Below are 17113 nucleotides of genomic sequence, written 5' to 3'. Positions count from 1 at the left end.
CGAAGTGCATTTTTGTCCTGCTGGATTCCACGTAGACCCCAGAGTCGGATCCATGCTCGGTCCTGGAGCCATCCCTAAAAATGCGAAACCAGTGTTTGCCGGGCTCATTTTCAAAGTTTGACCACAACTGAGTCTCTGGCAACACCACACTGCATCTCTTGTCAAGTACGACTTTTGATGGTATGGAGCCAAGGGGCATGGAGAGAATCGTTGGATCGAGGTTGATATATTTTCTGTTTTCCAATGCTAGACAGGGGCCGTACCAGTTCCCATTGTGGTTCAGCTTGCAGATGGCCGTCAAGACCTCTTCTTGGATGAAAGCATCAACCATAACAGGTACTTTTCCAGTTGGCTTACCTGTTCATGGAACAACAGCAAGACGCCACAAATAGGAGAAGAGCTTAGCCAAACACCTCGCCATTTTTTCTGTAGTATTTTTTATTTTTTTTATTTTGTACCTGTTCTCGCTAAAAGGATTAAAAAATTCGTAGCAACACACCACTCTATATGACTTACGAAGTTGTTTGAGCACTCGCAGCGCCCGCCTTCCGCTGATTGGTCAACGTTGATGAGCAATCTTCTTAGATGATACTGCAAATATTTCTGCGACTTATTGCTTTCTCAAACCTGCGTGTTCGCGCTTTTGTTAACACTAACTGAGCATATCTCCTCAATCGGTTAGTCATAGCGGCGCTCATCTTGAATAAACTCTCTATCTCGGTTTAGTGGAGCAAGAAAATTATAAATTATTGCTTTTGCTGGACAGAAGTCCCCGCACACGCATTCCAACACTTTCATAACAATCTGTGGAGATTTATTTTGCTCAGCAAGGAACTTGGTTGCTTGGTTAAAGTGGTGATTCATCCCGAATTCAACTAGCGCTTCCGCACTATTTTGTTGCCACACACTCGCTACCGACTTGATTAACGGTTATTTACGGCATGACTATATCCAGTCTGTGCAGTTTAAGGACCTAATTAGGTCGTTTATGTCTAGGCTATACAGTTTCTCGAGACTGTCTAACAGTGGTTGGCCAAGGACTGACATTCTCTCCTTCCATAAGGCAGAGCATTCATAGAGGATAATGAAAATCGTTTCTTTTTTCTTTGGTTACTTACAACTGGCAGTGAGGGATGCCCATTAAGGCTGCTTGTCACTGACAGACCAAAAGCCAGTTGTGATTGTTCTGAGTCTCCAGGCGTCCCGACGTTTCATGTTTGTCAATGTTGACGGTTGTTTGAGGTTGTAGGTGAAGATAAGGAACTTAATCGCGGCAAAAAAATCAATTTTTTTCAAACAAACTCCAATAGAATTGTTTGTTCCCATATTTCAATATCCTTTTCATGAAATTTTCCATAACCGAATTGCAAAGTGGCTGCCCTATGTCCTCGATAGCCTCACGAGTTCCATCTTTGAGGTCTGGAATTGACCCTGGGCTGTTGGCTGTTGGCGTAGACCTTCTCTTTCACGTGGCCCCAAAGAAAAAAGTCACAAGATGTTAAATCACAAGATCTCGGTGGCCAATTGTGATCACCTCTTCGAGAGATAACACGGTCCGGAAACTTTTTCCGTAAAAGATCAATAGTTTCGTTGCTTGTGGGGCACGTAGCGCCGCCTTGTTAAAAATAAACGTTGTCCAGATTAATACCATCCAATTCCGGCCATAAAAAATTGTTTATTATCTCTCGATAGCGCAATCCATTTACCTGTAACACCGATTATTGGAAACCCCTTTATTTGAGGCGTTCGTCTTGATGTTCCATAAATGGAGGGGCCAACAGTTTTAAGTCGAGTCCGAATGATTGATCACTTTTATGATATGCTTTCTCATGGCAGAAATACACTCGAAGGTGTTCCATTGTTGAGTTTCCAGTTAATGCCAAGCACAAAAAAAGGCGAAAAATACACCCCACGTCGTCATTGCACGCACAATCACAAAGAAAAACTGTGCATGAAAAAAGAAACACACAAAAGGTGGAAATGCAATCAGTTGTAAATTTCTACCCACATACACATACACATATACATACGTGTACTATATAGGTATGTATGAGCCGCCGGCTTGGTTACGAAAGCAACGACTTGCATGTCGAGGGCGTCGAGGTGACGTATGCGAAGACTTGCAAGCAATTTAAATTTAAATGTCAAACTATTGATTTATCGACACTGTACAGTTGCAGCTCCCACACGTGGATCGCCCCATCAACAACATAGCCCCGGGCTAAGTGCTGCATTCTAGTAGCTTTGCGCTTATTGAGCTACGCCCACCCAAACACACACACATACACAGGTATAGGTATGTACCCATATGTGATTACGAATGATGGACGTGTAGATGTGTCTACCTGCAATTACAGCAAAGTACTGCAAAGTGCATTGTTCCTCACTGCATTTACCTACACAGCATACGCACATGCACACACACACACACACACTAGCCAGTGTAGATTTGCATACACGCGCATCACTGGCACAGCAAATGATCTTTAAATGCAGCAAAATGTAGTGCAAAATTAGTTTAACGTCTTGCCGCGTACTTGCTGGCTATGTTGCGAGCAGCAATCGCTTGACTTTAATGGCAAATTCAAGGATATCAACACAGAAAACGCAATTTGTTGGCTCCGCCATGGCCGCAGTTTGCAGTTGAAACTGCTTTTAATAGAGAAAATTGGCGCACATAAGTGGCAAACAATTTCGTTTCTCGTTGGTGATGAGATTACTTTAATAAAATAGTGCGCTCGGTAATAAAAATAATAAAAAGTTAAAGTCGAATTGATTTCGTCGTTTTAGAATAGAAACAAAAAATCTATTCAGTGGGAGCAAAATTTCCTAATAGTGGCGATATATTCGAGTGAATTTGAGTTCGCACATGAAATTGAAGCTAAAATTCATAAACGAAATTGTTGTGTGTGCGTTGCAGTGAAGCTTCGTGGCAAACTACATAACTACGTGGCTTAAAGTTACGCACCCGCTAAGCTGCTAATATTCCACAACGACCTTGAAGGTGAGCGATATTTTTTTATTACAATGAAGGCCGTAGCTGGCACAAAGCATCGAAAGCTCCGGAATTCCTTAATACTTTCGCTGCAGTGTGTTTTTTCGGGCAGTTTCAAGAGATTAAATATTTCCTTTGCACAACTGGTTTTTGTGCTATGAAATTGACCTTTTTTTTAACAAAGCCGGGGGCGTCTTCGTGTCCAAAGCGGTGAAGGTACGCTTTAAAGCAGCCATGACCACTTAGTATTCGGCAGAGATAGAAGTCTACTTCTCCGTGCTTTCTTTGGAGCCAAGTTTCAACGTTGGGGATGAGACGGTGGGTCTACCTGTCTTTATTTGCACTGCCCCATCGCGTCTGCCACAGGTCCATGCAGCGGTGGTTTATTGATTTTGTCAGTGCCAGCTGGTCGCATTGGGCTTGGTTGTTCCTCATACGACTCATTTCGCACATCTCCTGCGCTATCAAGTCGAGTGGGCATAGACCAACTATGATGAGTGCCGCATCTTCTGAGACTGTCCTGAAGTCAGGGCAGACTATAAGAGCACACATGCGGTACGTGGACTCACTGCTTCGTACGTATAAAGCGTGTTGGCATGCATCGCGCCAAACTGTCGCGCCATATAAGAGGATAGACTTCACTACTCCAGCCAGGACCAGTCTTGCCTGCTGTCTTGGTCCTCCAATGTTCGCCATTATTCTAGCCAGGGCTGCTGTCGCAGTCGCAGCTTTGTTGCTAGCGTACTCCAAGTGGTATCGGAAGCTAATTCGGTAGTCTACTAAGACGCCTAAGTATTTCACGTATGGCTTTAACTCGATAATACTGTCCCCAACTCTAATCTTGACCGTTTCAACTCTCTTTCGGCAGTCCCTCTATATTTACATGCATTTGCATGCAAATACATTTATAATTCATTTCTTATTATCGCAAGTATCTATTTTTTAATTCCTTACCTTTTTCATTGTTTTTGGCATACATTGAGCTACCTACAGAAGCTAAAATAACCGCTGAAAATATTGGGTTTGGCAACTAAGTAATTGCGGATTTTTTTTAGAAAATCAAAGACAATTTTTTCATGGAACTAAATAACTTTATTCTGTAATGTATAGCACATTTCGATCGAAGACGCAAGGTCAGGTCTATATGGTGGATGTGGCATAACATCCCAACCAAGCTCGAGTAATTTTTTCCGAGTGGCCAAAGATGTGAGTGACCTTGAATTGTCATGAGGGAATCCAATACCTTTTCGATTTGTCAATTCAAGCCGCTTTTCTTCAACTGCATTCTTTAATTTCGTTTCAATGTAGATCTCAAAATCGATCGTTCGGATAGGAGGGAAGAGTCGACAGTAGACAATTCCTTTGTAATCCCACCAAACCGATAACAAAACCTTATTTAGATGATTATCAGCTTTGTTCTTGTTGTTGTTGCTTTAACAGTAATAGAAGCCCCGTCAGAAGCGGTCGTCTTTGTCTGGCTCATCTGAAGGTAGGCCCAGGAAACTTGCTGTTTCGTCGGGTTGTGTCCTGGATCTCGTCGGCATAGTTTAAAAGGTGTCTCCTGACGCGCCTAGTAGGTGGCTCAGGCTCAAGCAGGTGTCTACAAGGGTGAAACCTAATGTGCTGAGCCATTTATTGTGCTCCATTGCAGAGAGCATTTGTGCCTGGTTGTGAAGGTGTTGAATAGGGGACATCAGGAGGCACCCGGTCGCTGTCCGAATGGCGGTATTTTGACATGTCTGAAGCTTTGTCCACTGCGAATCACTAGTTCCAGGCGACCAGACAGGCGCAGCATAGTTTAGAACCGGCCGGCCAATTGCCTTAAATGTCGAAAGCAACAGTTCTTTGTCTTTGCCCCAAGTGCTGCCGGCCAGCGATTTGAGGACCTTGTTGCAACTTTGGACCTTAGTGCAAATTGCGGTTGTATGCGCTGAGAAGGAGAGCAAACTGTCAAAGGTCACACCCAAAATTTTGGGATTGTTTACCGTCGGAATTGGTGTGTCATCGACTTTTAACCTGAGGGACAGTTTGACCTCCTTTGTCCAGGTGGTAAAGAGGGTCGCCGTGGATTTAGCGGGGAAAGTTGGAGACTCCTCGCAGTGAATATCAGCTTTTGATGCTGTCTGAGTTGGTTCACCTGGCTTGCTCCACGATCTTTCCCGCTTGGTATTGTTGTAAACAACCCATCTCATCATCGGTAAACGCCAGTTATCAGTCGTTTTAAAAATGGTTCATTTTCATTACATTTCTTTAGCAAATCGCGGCTGTTAATGCGTTGCGTTCATCGCGTTTTTCTCGGTTCGTGAGGAACCCATGTATCGAGTATTTGAATATAGCCAGGCCGGAGTGCGCGGCGTATTTTTAGAAAGTCATATTTACTTATAAAAACCACATTGCATGTCTGTTAAGCGCCTATGAGTAAAAACTATAAATCTTTAGAATTTCAATACCTGATTGACTGATTGATTGGAATGCTTTCTGAGCAATATTTCTTGCTGTATCGCGCAACTATTTTTCAAAAAAATTTTTTTATTTAATTTTTTTTTTTTTTTTTTTTTTATCAACTTTATCTGATGCTTGTCCTGGAAGGTTTCTTCAAATTTAATTTCCCTTGCGCACTTTTACGACAGTTGCGCCGGTTGCAGTTTCTAATTTTAACAAATGCGGCGCTTTTAAAAATTTTCTCATTGCGGTAAAATATAAAAACGAAATTCAGATATTTTTCATTGTATGGTAACGCTGCTCTTGCCTACGCGCTTAACGAAATTTCACATGCGAAAATGTTGAATTGGGGCTGTCAAGTAATCTGTGTGCCAAAAATATACCTACACATACATATACACATGCACGCACACACATGAAACTGTCGTAAACATAAAATCTACGGTTTTATTTCCTACCAAAGTAAACACACGGGCACACAAATGAGCGCCTGCAAATGGGTACAAGGATAGCAGCGGCCATAAAAAAAATAGAAAAAAAGAAAATGCCAAAATAAAAACAAAAACGAAGAATGCAGCAACAGTAATGCCAGCAGTTAATGCTCACAGCAGTGACCAACTAGCAAATATGCACGCACACACACTCTCTTTCACAAACACACACACACTCGTGTACGAGTACAGCACAAACATTTTCATACGCGTGAACGCATGGTGTCAAGTATACGGTACTTACAAAGCAGACAAATCAATAACACCGAAATCCTCACTACAAGATGAGCTTACGCTTGGCGCTATTGGCGTAAGCGCAGCATAAGCTTTCAAGCCGTTTCCCTCTCCCTCACCTTGCGTCCCCCGTCACGAATGATGGCTCAAAGTAAAAGCTTCGTGAGATGCGAGAGCATGCGCGCCTTAAGAGGAGGCAAAACAGAGAGAGTTAACAATAATACAACGAAGTGAGAGCAAATAAGTTGCATATTGGGGAGAGCGCGCCACCCAATGACGCAAGCGAGGCGGAAACATACTGGAAGCGCACTGGAAGCTCAGCACATGCAATGTGATGATAGTAGCGTACGAGTGAGCTTTTGTGTGGTGTTGCATGCGCGGCGCCCACAGCATAATTGGCAAATGCAATTCTCAGCGCAGCAAAGGCGATGCTCCTCCATGTCACCAGAAGCGCTCTGAAAAGCTTCGCTGGCAGCTGGTGCGGGCAGTTGTGTACGCAACGTTGAGGCTAAAAGACGCAAAACGGATATCAAAGCAATTGTAATAGCGCCACTCGGTCGACTCGCTCCTCGCCTACACACACACAAACACACACACTCGCGCGCACGCCTAAGCACAAATATATGAGAAAAATGTTAGTGATTTAGTGCAATAAAAATAAATTCAGCACAACATAGCGGAGTGTGTCCACTGTCAGACAGTCAGGCAGGCAGCCAGCAAGTAGCAGCGAATGTGTGTTGCGCGTATTTCGCGTAGAAATCTAGAGACGCACGCGGTAACGGGTTACGTAGGCACACTCGTGCATCGGGCAAAGGAAAAGTGGCATCCGAAAAGCTTAAAAATTTAAGGCATGAAAGCAAAAAATATAGGCAAATCGTGCGTTAAATGCTGCTGAGTAGCCTTGAAGGCGAAGGATTTGCATAATTCGTGAAAAAAAGCGTAAATCGAAAGAGAAAACGCGAAGTCGTGAAGCGCCTGAAGTCGTTAAACAAAATTCATTTTTTTTAATTAAAATAAAAAAACTACGCGGAGTTGTAACGTTTCGCATGTGGCGCAAACGGAAAAACGCATATCAATTAAATTGCCACAGAAAAGAGCATTGCGAATATTTGTGGTTACGTTAGTGCGATTGCCTGTAAAGCAAAAAAAGTGACGAAAACGAGAAAACGAGTCCTTGAAAAGGATGTCATTCAATTACTGATTATTGTGCCTTTTCACAAATTACAAACTGCAGCAGCAGAAGTACGCGAGTGTTTACGTAGCCACCAATTTAGCCAACGAGCGCTGCCAGTTCGCAAGAGGCAACGAAAAGCAAATTCGCGATAAGCAAAAAATTATAGAAAAATTATTAAGTTTTTGAAAAAAATAAAAAACCACCGCGTTTTGTGTTTAAGGCAAGCGAAAAAAGTTATGTGAAGTAAAAGTAAATTTTTTTTGTTTTTGTAATTCTGCTGCTGTGACCAAAGCAAAATCAATATTTTCTAAAAAAAAAAGCAAAACGAATAACGAATAACTAAGAAAAGAAACGAGACAAGCGAATAAAGAGGCAACAAAAGCAAATGCAACAACAATAGCACTGCGCTAACTGTGGCAACTACAACAACAATAATAACTAGCAGCAATAACGGCGACAACGAAATCGGGACAAATTTCAAGTGAACCAGCAGCCGCCAGCAGCATAAGAAAAAAAAAAGAAAAACACGCAAAAAAAATAACAACAACAACAAAGGTGCAAGTAACAATAAGCAAAATAGCAGAGCGGCGCAGCGCAGCGCAGCTTTTCATATTTGACCCTTTGGGGCAAAAGCGAGTAAACGACAGACGCGAGTGTAGCAACGCTACAGTCGAGGACGTGCAGACTCCCAGCCAGCAACAAGGACAGAGCGGCGCAAAATAAGAATAGGCACAACAAAGCAGACTGGGCAAAATAGGCAAATTCTGTATTTTTAGCCATTCGAGCAGAAATTAGGGAATAGCTAAGCAACACAAGGCAGGCACAAATCTGTAAGACAAAGCGCAGCCACGAGCCAGTCAATAATAAATACCAAACTTGCAACCTCACTTATGTGTATGTGTATGTATGCGCGTCTCTTTGTTGCATAGGCATAGAATTGCGGATAAAGTTATGGGCAGCGCGAAAAATATGAGCGCTCAGATATCAAGTAACTGTAAATGCAGATAAGCACAAAGCAGTGAAACGACGAACAAAACTGGAAAAAAACCGAGGGAGGAAGGCGCATAGCAAACAAAACAATAAGCGCATTAAGCAAAACTAGGCGAAAAGCAAAGGGCGACTTTTAAAAAGAAAAAAGCAAGAAAAAAGAAAGAAAAATTTAAAAAAAATTTAAGTAAAGCAAAAGCGTCTAAAGTGTGCGCCAACACAGTCCGCTTAAAGTGCAACTAAAGTTGCTCATACGACGTGTTGGGCCAGCTAATAAGTGTTACTTGGTTGGCTGTAGAAGGGCAAGCGCGAAGGGAGCTGGCGTGCTGGAAGGCGACGTGCCAGTTGGTGGTGAGAAAAAGTAAAGGAAACGGGGAAAAGTAAAGCAAAGGTCGCGCTGCAAAAGGAGTTGCGGCACCACAAGCAAGCCAAAAGAGTTGCAATATCAGCTAACGCTGGCTGTTCACTCAAGCAACACATTTACTGCCACTTCACTGCATTCGTACCAACAACGACAAACACACATACACACATATACGCATACATGCAAGCACATGTATAAATAGCAATACTACCAAGAAACAAATATTGAGCAAGAAGAAAGAACAAGCAAAATAACACAAAAAACAAAGGAACAAAAATTAAAAACCACAAATACCACAAGCAAAGCAAAGCGCTCAATTACAATTACATACATGGAAAAGGGAAAAAGTTAACAGCTAAGCAGTGCTAAAATTACACTAAGCGTAGCATAAGCACAACGAGCAGTCGTCTCGCTCACCTGCCAACCCAACTACACCGAAAATATCTGCTTACCGAAAGCTAAAAACCACCAGCACCGGCAGCCAAGTAGCGTTCGGTTCTTTTTTAATTTTTACTTTTTTGACCCGCGCATCCTAGCAGCGTTCACGCCGTTCGTCAGGCGCGAAAAAAGTAGCAAACCAACAAATCTACTGCAAGGCATTTCATTCACACACCGCGCGCCGTTCGCTAACTTATGGACAATGCCTACGTCTACTATAAGGTAGTATTGCGCGTGCTGCAGTTGCGTGCCAATCACCAGCACCAGCTGCGCGCTGCCGCAACATTCATATAGCAACAATAACAAAAACCAAATAAGCATAAGCATGCCAAGCATCAGCAATTGCATCAATGAAAAACAATCAAGTCACCACCAGTCATCGATCATCTAATTGTTGTTCATGCACCGTAAACTCGCATACGTAGATTGAAAGCACCAAACAGACAATCAGTCAATCAGTCAACTAGTCAATCAATCAAACAGTCAGTCAGTCAGCCATTTAATGTGGAAATCCAAATTTGCCAGCATAAAATATTGAAATAAAATTAACATCACTGCTACTACTACCACCACCACTACCACTAACACCTACTTGAACACTACCCCTACAACAAAAGCAAGCATAAACAAAAGAAAATACTGTTAGGCAAAACCAGGCATGCAAATAATTCATCAGTAAATCGATAATCTGTGAAGTGCCAATGATATTTGCATGCAAAAACTTGCCAGAGTTGAAGCAAATTTTTTTATACAATTTTTTTTATGGCTGAAACGTAACTAAAAACACCAAATTTTTTTTTTTTACTGAAACCTAACTAAAAATCTACGAAATTTTTTTATAAAAATTTTTTTATTGCTGAAACTTAACTAAAAATAACCAAAATTTTTTATAAAGCTTTTTTGCACGGCTGAAACTTAACTAAAATCAAAAACATTTTTAATACAACTTTTTAAGGCTGAAACGTAAATAAAAATCACCAAAATTTTGTACCAAGTTTTTCTTCAAACTTAACTAAGAATCAACAAAATTTTTTATGAAAATTTTTTCATGGCTGAAACTTAACTAAGAATCAACAAAATTTTTTATGAAAATTTTTTAAGGCTGAAACTTAACTAAAACTTACCAAACTTTTATATAAAGTTTTTCTCCACGGCTGAAACTTAACTAAAAATCACCACAATTTTTTTATAAAAAGTTTTTTATTGCTAAAACTTAACTAAAAATCACCAAAATTTTTTTATAAAAATTTTTTCATGGCTGAGACTTAACTAAGATTCACCAAAATTTATTTTATAAAAATTTTTTCATGGCTGAAACTTAACTAAATTTCACCAATTTTTTTTTTACTGAAACGTAACTAAAAATCACCGACATTTTTTATAAAGTTTTTTTTCACGGCTGAAACTTAACTAAAAATCAAAAACATTTTTAATACAACTTTTTAAGGCTGAAACGTAAACAAAAATCACCAAAATTTTGTACCAAGTTTTTTTCAAACTTATCTAAAAATCAAAAAAATTTGTTTATAAAGTTTTTTTCATGGCTAAACCTTAACTCAGATCAACAAAATTTAAAAAAAATTGTTTGTTTTTTTCTGAAACTTAACTAGAAATCACCACAATTTTTTTATAAAAATTTTTTTATTGCTGACTTAACTAAAAATCAACAAAATTGTTTATAAAACTTGTTTATGGCTGAAATTTAACTAAAAATCAACAAAATTTTTTATAAAAATTTTTTAAGGCTGAAACTTAACAAAAATCAACAAAATTCGTTTATAAGGTTTTTTACTTTATTTCTGAAACTTAACTTACAATCACCTGTCGTTGCAAAACGCCGTCCTTTCATAGGTCTCTTCAATATTGGGTATAGAAAAAAGTCGCAGGGGGCAAATTCTGGTAAATACGCTGGCTGAGGCATGATAACGGTGTTGTTTTTAACCAAATAATCTCTCCCAAGCAAAGGTGAGTGAGCAGCTGCATTATCATTATGCAAAAGCCACAATTCCGAGCATTTTTTTCATATTACTTCACGTAAACGGCGCATAACTTAGGTAATACTCCTTATTTACTGCACGATCTTCTGATAAGAACACCTGATGCACTGCGCCATGGCAATCGAAGAAAACAAAGCAAAACCTTGACATTTGAACGAACTTGGCGTGCTCTCTTTGGTCTTAGCTCTGCTGGACTCTTCCATTGGGGCGATTGGTCTTTGGTTTCGATGTCATAATCATATACATCATCATGATTCGTAACCATTTATGACCCTTTTAAACAAATCTGGATCATCGTTGACGTCATTCAACAATTCCTGAGCGTTGCTCATGCGATCTTGTTTTCGGTGAAAATTCAGAAATTTTGAAACGAACTTCTCTGTCACACGCTTCATGCCCACAATTTCCGAAAATATTGCATGGCATAAGCGAACCGATATGCCAGCATTCTCAGCAACTTTTCTAATTGTGATTCGATGATTCTCCATTACAATTTTCTTCACTTTCTCAACATTTTCAACGGTTTTTGATGCGCTGAGGCGTCCAGAGCGAGCGTCGTCAGTCACATCTTCTCCACCTTCTTCGAAAAGCTTGTACCATTTGGTAAACATTTTTTGACTCACAGTACTCGCACCGTATGCCACTGGCAACATTTCACGTTTTTTTGACCACTTAGTTCCATTTATTACATAAAATGTGATGCAACTTCTTTGATCCATTTTTTTTTTTTCGATAGCAAAAAATAGCCAAACACGCAAAGCACTTGTCTTATTTATACCACTCACAAGCAAACTAAAGTTGCAATATTGCTAAAACCATGAACATATCTTCAGATGAGTGTACATATGTATAAAAATAAAAACAATCGAAAGGCGAATGTACGTAGCCCTCGAAATTTAAACATGAACACACCTCATATATTCAAGAACTTTAGAAATTGTCAACTGTCAACGTCAAAGGAAAGTGTACACCGCATGCTGATATGTTTGCATGGTCTCATACTCTATTCGCAAGGCTCCTTCTTCGCTCCCTTCTCTTTTCACCTTTGTGGTATCACAACGAACGAATTTTCCATATTTGTCCAAGTGTGCCCCTCGTAAGGGCAGCCATTTAAACTACCTACTATATTGATAAGTTTTGACTATTTATTTATTTATTTTGTATTTTCGTTGTATTTTTTTTATAAAAATATAGTTCATAGAACAACAAAAACTATCGAAAGCAAACATTCGAAGTTTATTTAAAATTTGTAAAAATTGGGTAAATTTTCAAAATAATTTTTTAACTTTTTATTCAAAATTTTTAGAAAATTTTCGGGTATGCAGTTTTATAGAGTACCAAATTCTGGTTGAAGAAAGTGCAAGTTTTAAGACAGTCAAAAATCCCACTAATTTTTAAGAATTTTTTTCGGTCGCGGTTCTATGCATTTTCTCTACGTTTTTTTATATGGAAGAAAGACCCCAACACCGTCAACAGAAAAAATTATCAAATATCAACGCAAATTTTCAACGACTTTAAACTTGCACTTTATTATATTAAAATTTAGTGAGCTAGAAAATTGCATACTTAGAATATTTTCAGAAATTCTGAGTAAAAGCAATTGAAATTTTGATGAAAATTTACCGAATTTTTACGAATTTTATGTGGCAGAAAAAAATGTCTAAAATTAACGCTACTTGAAAGTTACATTTTATTATACGAAATTCATTAATCCATAAAACTGCAAACCCCTAATTTTTCTACAAATTGTGAGTAAAAATTTCAAAATTTTAATGAAAATTTACCAAATTTTATACAAAGTTCGAAGCTTTGCTTTATATGGTTCTTGTTGTAGTATGAACAATATTTTTATAAAAAAAAAATAGCTGAAATTACAAAATAAATAAATAAATACTCAAAACTTATCAATATGCGGTGCACACTTTCTTTTGACTGCGACTGTAACTGTCTTCATTTTAAAAAATATTTAAAAAATTCTTGAGTTTGAGTATTTTTGTGTGGTAATTTCGAGTAATATTTTTTTGTTTTTTATTTGCGAACATTTTTTAATATATCTTCGTCATTTACAATGAGATCTTAGGATACGATATATCGATGCTTTTGTCTCGATGAGGCACTTCCTGTTTATTCCAAATATCATTGATCTGAGGGTGGTTTTTTAAGAGCTATAGGAAAGTTTTTCAAAAAAACACACGTACAATTCAGAAAATCCCATGAAATTTTTATTTATGGAGGTTGAATTAGTTTTAAGGGTTTTTTTCGAAGATTTGGGGCTTTATTGTGAAAAAACGGTACAAAATATTTTATTCGAAGTATTGGCCATCGCTAGCTACAACTTTCGCCCATCTTTCGGGCAATTTCCGGATGCCGTTTCTCCAAAATTCTGGCCGCTGCTTGGCTATCCATGACTCAACCCATATTTTGGTAGCCTCGTACGAGGAGAACCGCTGGTCCGCCAAATCGAGACTCATATGCCGGAACAAATGATAATCGGAGGGAGCTATGTCTGGACTATACGGCGGGTGGGGTAACACTTCCCAGCCAAGCGTTCCAAGGTATTTTTTGACAGGTTGAGCAACATGCGGCCGAGCGTTGTCATGTTGCAAAATAACCTTGTCGTGCCTTTTTACCGTTTCCGGCCGTTTTTCTTTCAATGCCCGGCTTAAACGCATCAATTGCAGTCGGTAATGATCCCCCGTGATTGTTTCGCCCGGTTGGAGCAGCTCAAAATATACGACGCCGACCTGATCCCACCAAATGCAGAGCATGATTTTCTTGCCGTGAATATTCTGCTTGGCCGTCGACGTTGATGCGTGGCCGGGCAAACCCCATGATTTTTTGCGTTTTGGGTTATCGTAGTGGATCCATTTTTCGTCGCCAGTCACCACCCGATGCAAAAAACCCTTCCGATTTTGTCGCTCGATCAGCAACTCGCACGTAAAAAGTCGCCGTTCGACGTCGCGCAGCTTCAACTCGTACGGGACCCAATGTCCTTGCTTTTGGATCATTCCCATCGCTTTTAGACGCTTGCAAATGGTTGATTTATCAACGCCCAATGATACAGCAAGCTCTTCTTGGGTTTGGCACGAGTCCTCGTTTACCAATTCCCCCAATTCCGCGTCCTCGAACTTTTTGGGCTGGCCAAGACGCTCCTTGCCTTCGGTGTGAAAATCACCACTTTTGAATCGTCGAAACCAGTACTCACATGTTGAAATCGACGGAGTATGGTCTGGGTAGGCCTCCTGCAGCAATTCACGGGCTTGGGCTGTATTTTTTTTCAAATTGAAGCAGAAAAGCAAAGCTTCCCGCAAATTGCCTTTCGACGGCACGAAAGTTGACATACTCGGAGCACGAAATCACTGCGTTGTTTATACTTCAGCGAAATGACAGATACTGATAAACAAAGCCTAGGGATGAGGCTTTGTCATGAATATATATTCAGTATTGCCAACGCGATAAAGTGACAAATAGCGCCATCTGTGTGTCACCTTTAAAACTAATTCAACCTCCAATAAATCGATAGTACAGTCCATATAATTTAATGTTTGAAGATTATTTCATGCAAATTTTGCGCTTCAAATGGTCCATCCGCTTCGCTTAGTCCAATTTTGGCATACTCTTTCCAATGTCTCGGCCGGTATCTCACATATAAATGCTTTAATGTTGTCTTCCAATGCGGTTATTGAAGCAGGCTTGTCTGAGTAGACATGAGCTTTAACATAGCCCCACAAAAAATAATCTAAAGGCGTTATATCGCACGATCTGGGTGGCCAATTGACAGGTCCCGAACGTAAAATAAAATGTTCACCGAAATCGCCTCTCAACAAGTCCATTGTTACGCGTGCTGTGTGGCATGTGGCACCGTTTTGCTGAAACCACAAGTCATGCAAGTCAAGCTCTTGCATTTTGGGCAAAAAAAAGTTGGATATCATTTCACGGTAGCGCTCACCATTCACAGTTACGTTACGATTCGCAGCATCTTTGAAGAAGTACGGCCCAATGATACCTCCAGCCCATAAACCGCACTAAACGGTGACCTTTCCTAGATACATTGGTAGCTCTTGCAATTCTTCTGGCTGATCTTCACACCAAAATCGACAATTCTGCTTATTTACGTACCCATTGATCCAAAAATGAGCTTCGTCGCTGAACACAATTGTGCGATAAAAAAGTGGATCTTCGGCCAACTTTCCAAAAGCCCATTTACCAAAAATTCTGCGTTGCGGTAGTTCGTTCGGCTTCAATTCTTGCACCAGCTGTATCTTGAAAGGCTTCACACCTAAATCCCACGTTGTTGAATAACAGAGGCCCAATTGCTGCGAACGGCGACGAATCGATAATTGATGGTCATCATTAACACTGACCGATACAGCTGCGATATTTTCTTCAGTTCGCACTCTACGTTAGCGTGTTGGTGGTTTGCTGTCCAATAATGTAAATTTGGCTCTAAATTTAGTCACAATAGCTCGCGAATAGCCGCTTCAGTGGGCCGATTAAACTGAGCATAAAATGGAAGAAGCGCGCGATAAACTTTCTTAACAGAACACGCATTTTTATAATAAAATTCAATAATTTGCAAGCGTTGTTCGTTCGTAAGACGATTCATGGTTAAATTATAGACCAACCTGAAGATGTTTGACGGTGAAACAAAACACGAAACGTGCGTCAGCTGTTTAAACCAACTGTTTAAAAAGATAATAGCTAAAAAAGCACCCGTTACTCACCTAGTAGATCATTTTAACTCTTACAACGTGGATTAATAAACAGGAAATGGAAATTGTAAGTAATAAAATTTCGACAAAATTTAAATTCATAGATAAAATATGGTCCATGTGGTGTTCATCATTGGCCGCCGTGGCAGATTGATGAACCCCATGAACAAAACTCTCGGTATTTTGCGCTTTAAACGGATGACCCTCTCAGCTGAGTGTGGTGTGAAGTTCAGCAGCATACGACTCGGCTGCTTGCAAATCCCTTGAAATTATGCAAGGGTGCGCGCGATCTCATCGTCGTTCTCTACATACAAAAATCCTTTCAAAATAAACCTATCCCCTTTATGCAAACTAAAGCTACTTTCTTACCAATTAATGCGCGCACGTATTTACAAATAAATGCGGGATAAATAATGAATTTTTTAAGCACAAAAAAAGTACAGTAGCGAGTGAAAATGTTTACGCAGCATAATTACTTATAACGACAATATTGCAAAACTCTCACATAAATACCAGCCTTAGCGCAAGCAAACAAAATTAGCAACAAAACAAAGAGGCAAAAAACAAAAAAGCACACAAGCAGAATATTTATTTAACATATCGCATGAAATAACGCAGACAAATTCTCAAATGGAAATATCCAACAAAAGTTAGGGAACACAGTTGGGTGGCGAAAGAAACTTGAATCCTTGAAAACAATACGCACACGTACGTTGCGTACGCATAGCCTTGAATGAGAAGGATTTGCAACAATAAAAACAATGTATTTTGAGACAATAAAACGTTACAACAACAAGCGATTGTCACGAATTCCCTGCAAATTCCAAACGCACACGACAATCAACGAGCTATGCAGCCTCACTAATTTGAATTGCATACTCGCCTATGCATACATAGGCACACACACACACGCACTCATATACATACCTATATATGGGTATGTGTGACTTTTGTTTAATTTCCCTCCCCTTTGTTGTGCAGCATGTTTTTGTTCCAGTTTAATTTTCACTCACTTTTTTTCATTTTTTGCATAAACTTCACATGTGTGTGTGTGTGTGTGTGTGCCCACTTACATACATAGCGAAGTTCATATTGCATTAGTTAATTCCAACTTCCACATCCTTCAATTACACTCAACCTGTTTTACGTACATACCTAAATATGTAAATGAAGTGTTAGGGAGGTGCGGCGTCTTCTTCACCCATTGTTGTGTGCTGGGCTTGCAGGAGTTACTTGTCTCTGTGGGGAAATGCACAATGCCACAAATCCACGAGTACGT

General features: G+C 39.8%; 1 protein-coding gene across 3 annotated transcripts in view; it reads left to right on the top strand.

Annotated features, from left to right (window-relative positions):
* LOC128867922 (plectin) overlaps nucleotides 1-17113 on the top strand; it is a 226479-nt gene that overhangs the window by 100730 nt on the left and 108636 nt on the right. For 2 of the 3 annotated variants that reach the window (XM_054109547.1, XM_054109546.1), the window contains exon 1: nucleotides 5595-9347. The exons of the other annotated variant lie outside the window; for it this stretch is intronic. In XM_054109547.1, the coding sequence (XP_053965522.1) occupies nucleotides 9321-9347 (27 nt within the window). In that variant the 5' untranslated portion in view covers nucleotides 5595-9320. Of the gene's footprint in view, nucleotides 1-5594; nucleotides 9348-17113 lie in introns of those variants that run through there. 3 annotated transcript variants of the gene reach the window in all.

Source organism: Anastrepha ludens, chromosome 6, assembly GCF_028408465.1.
Source record: "Anastrepha ludens isolate Willacy chromosome 6, idAnaLude1.1, whole genome shotgun sequence".
Taxonomy (NCBI): domain Eukaryota; kingdom Metazoa; phylum Arthropoda; class Insecta; order Diptera; family Tephritidae; genus Anastrepha; species Anastrepha ludens.
This window is presented reverse-complemented; position numbering and strand designations above follow the sequence as displayed.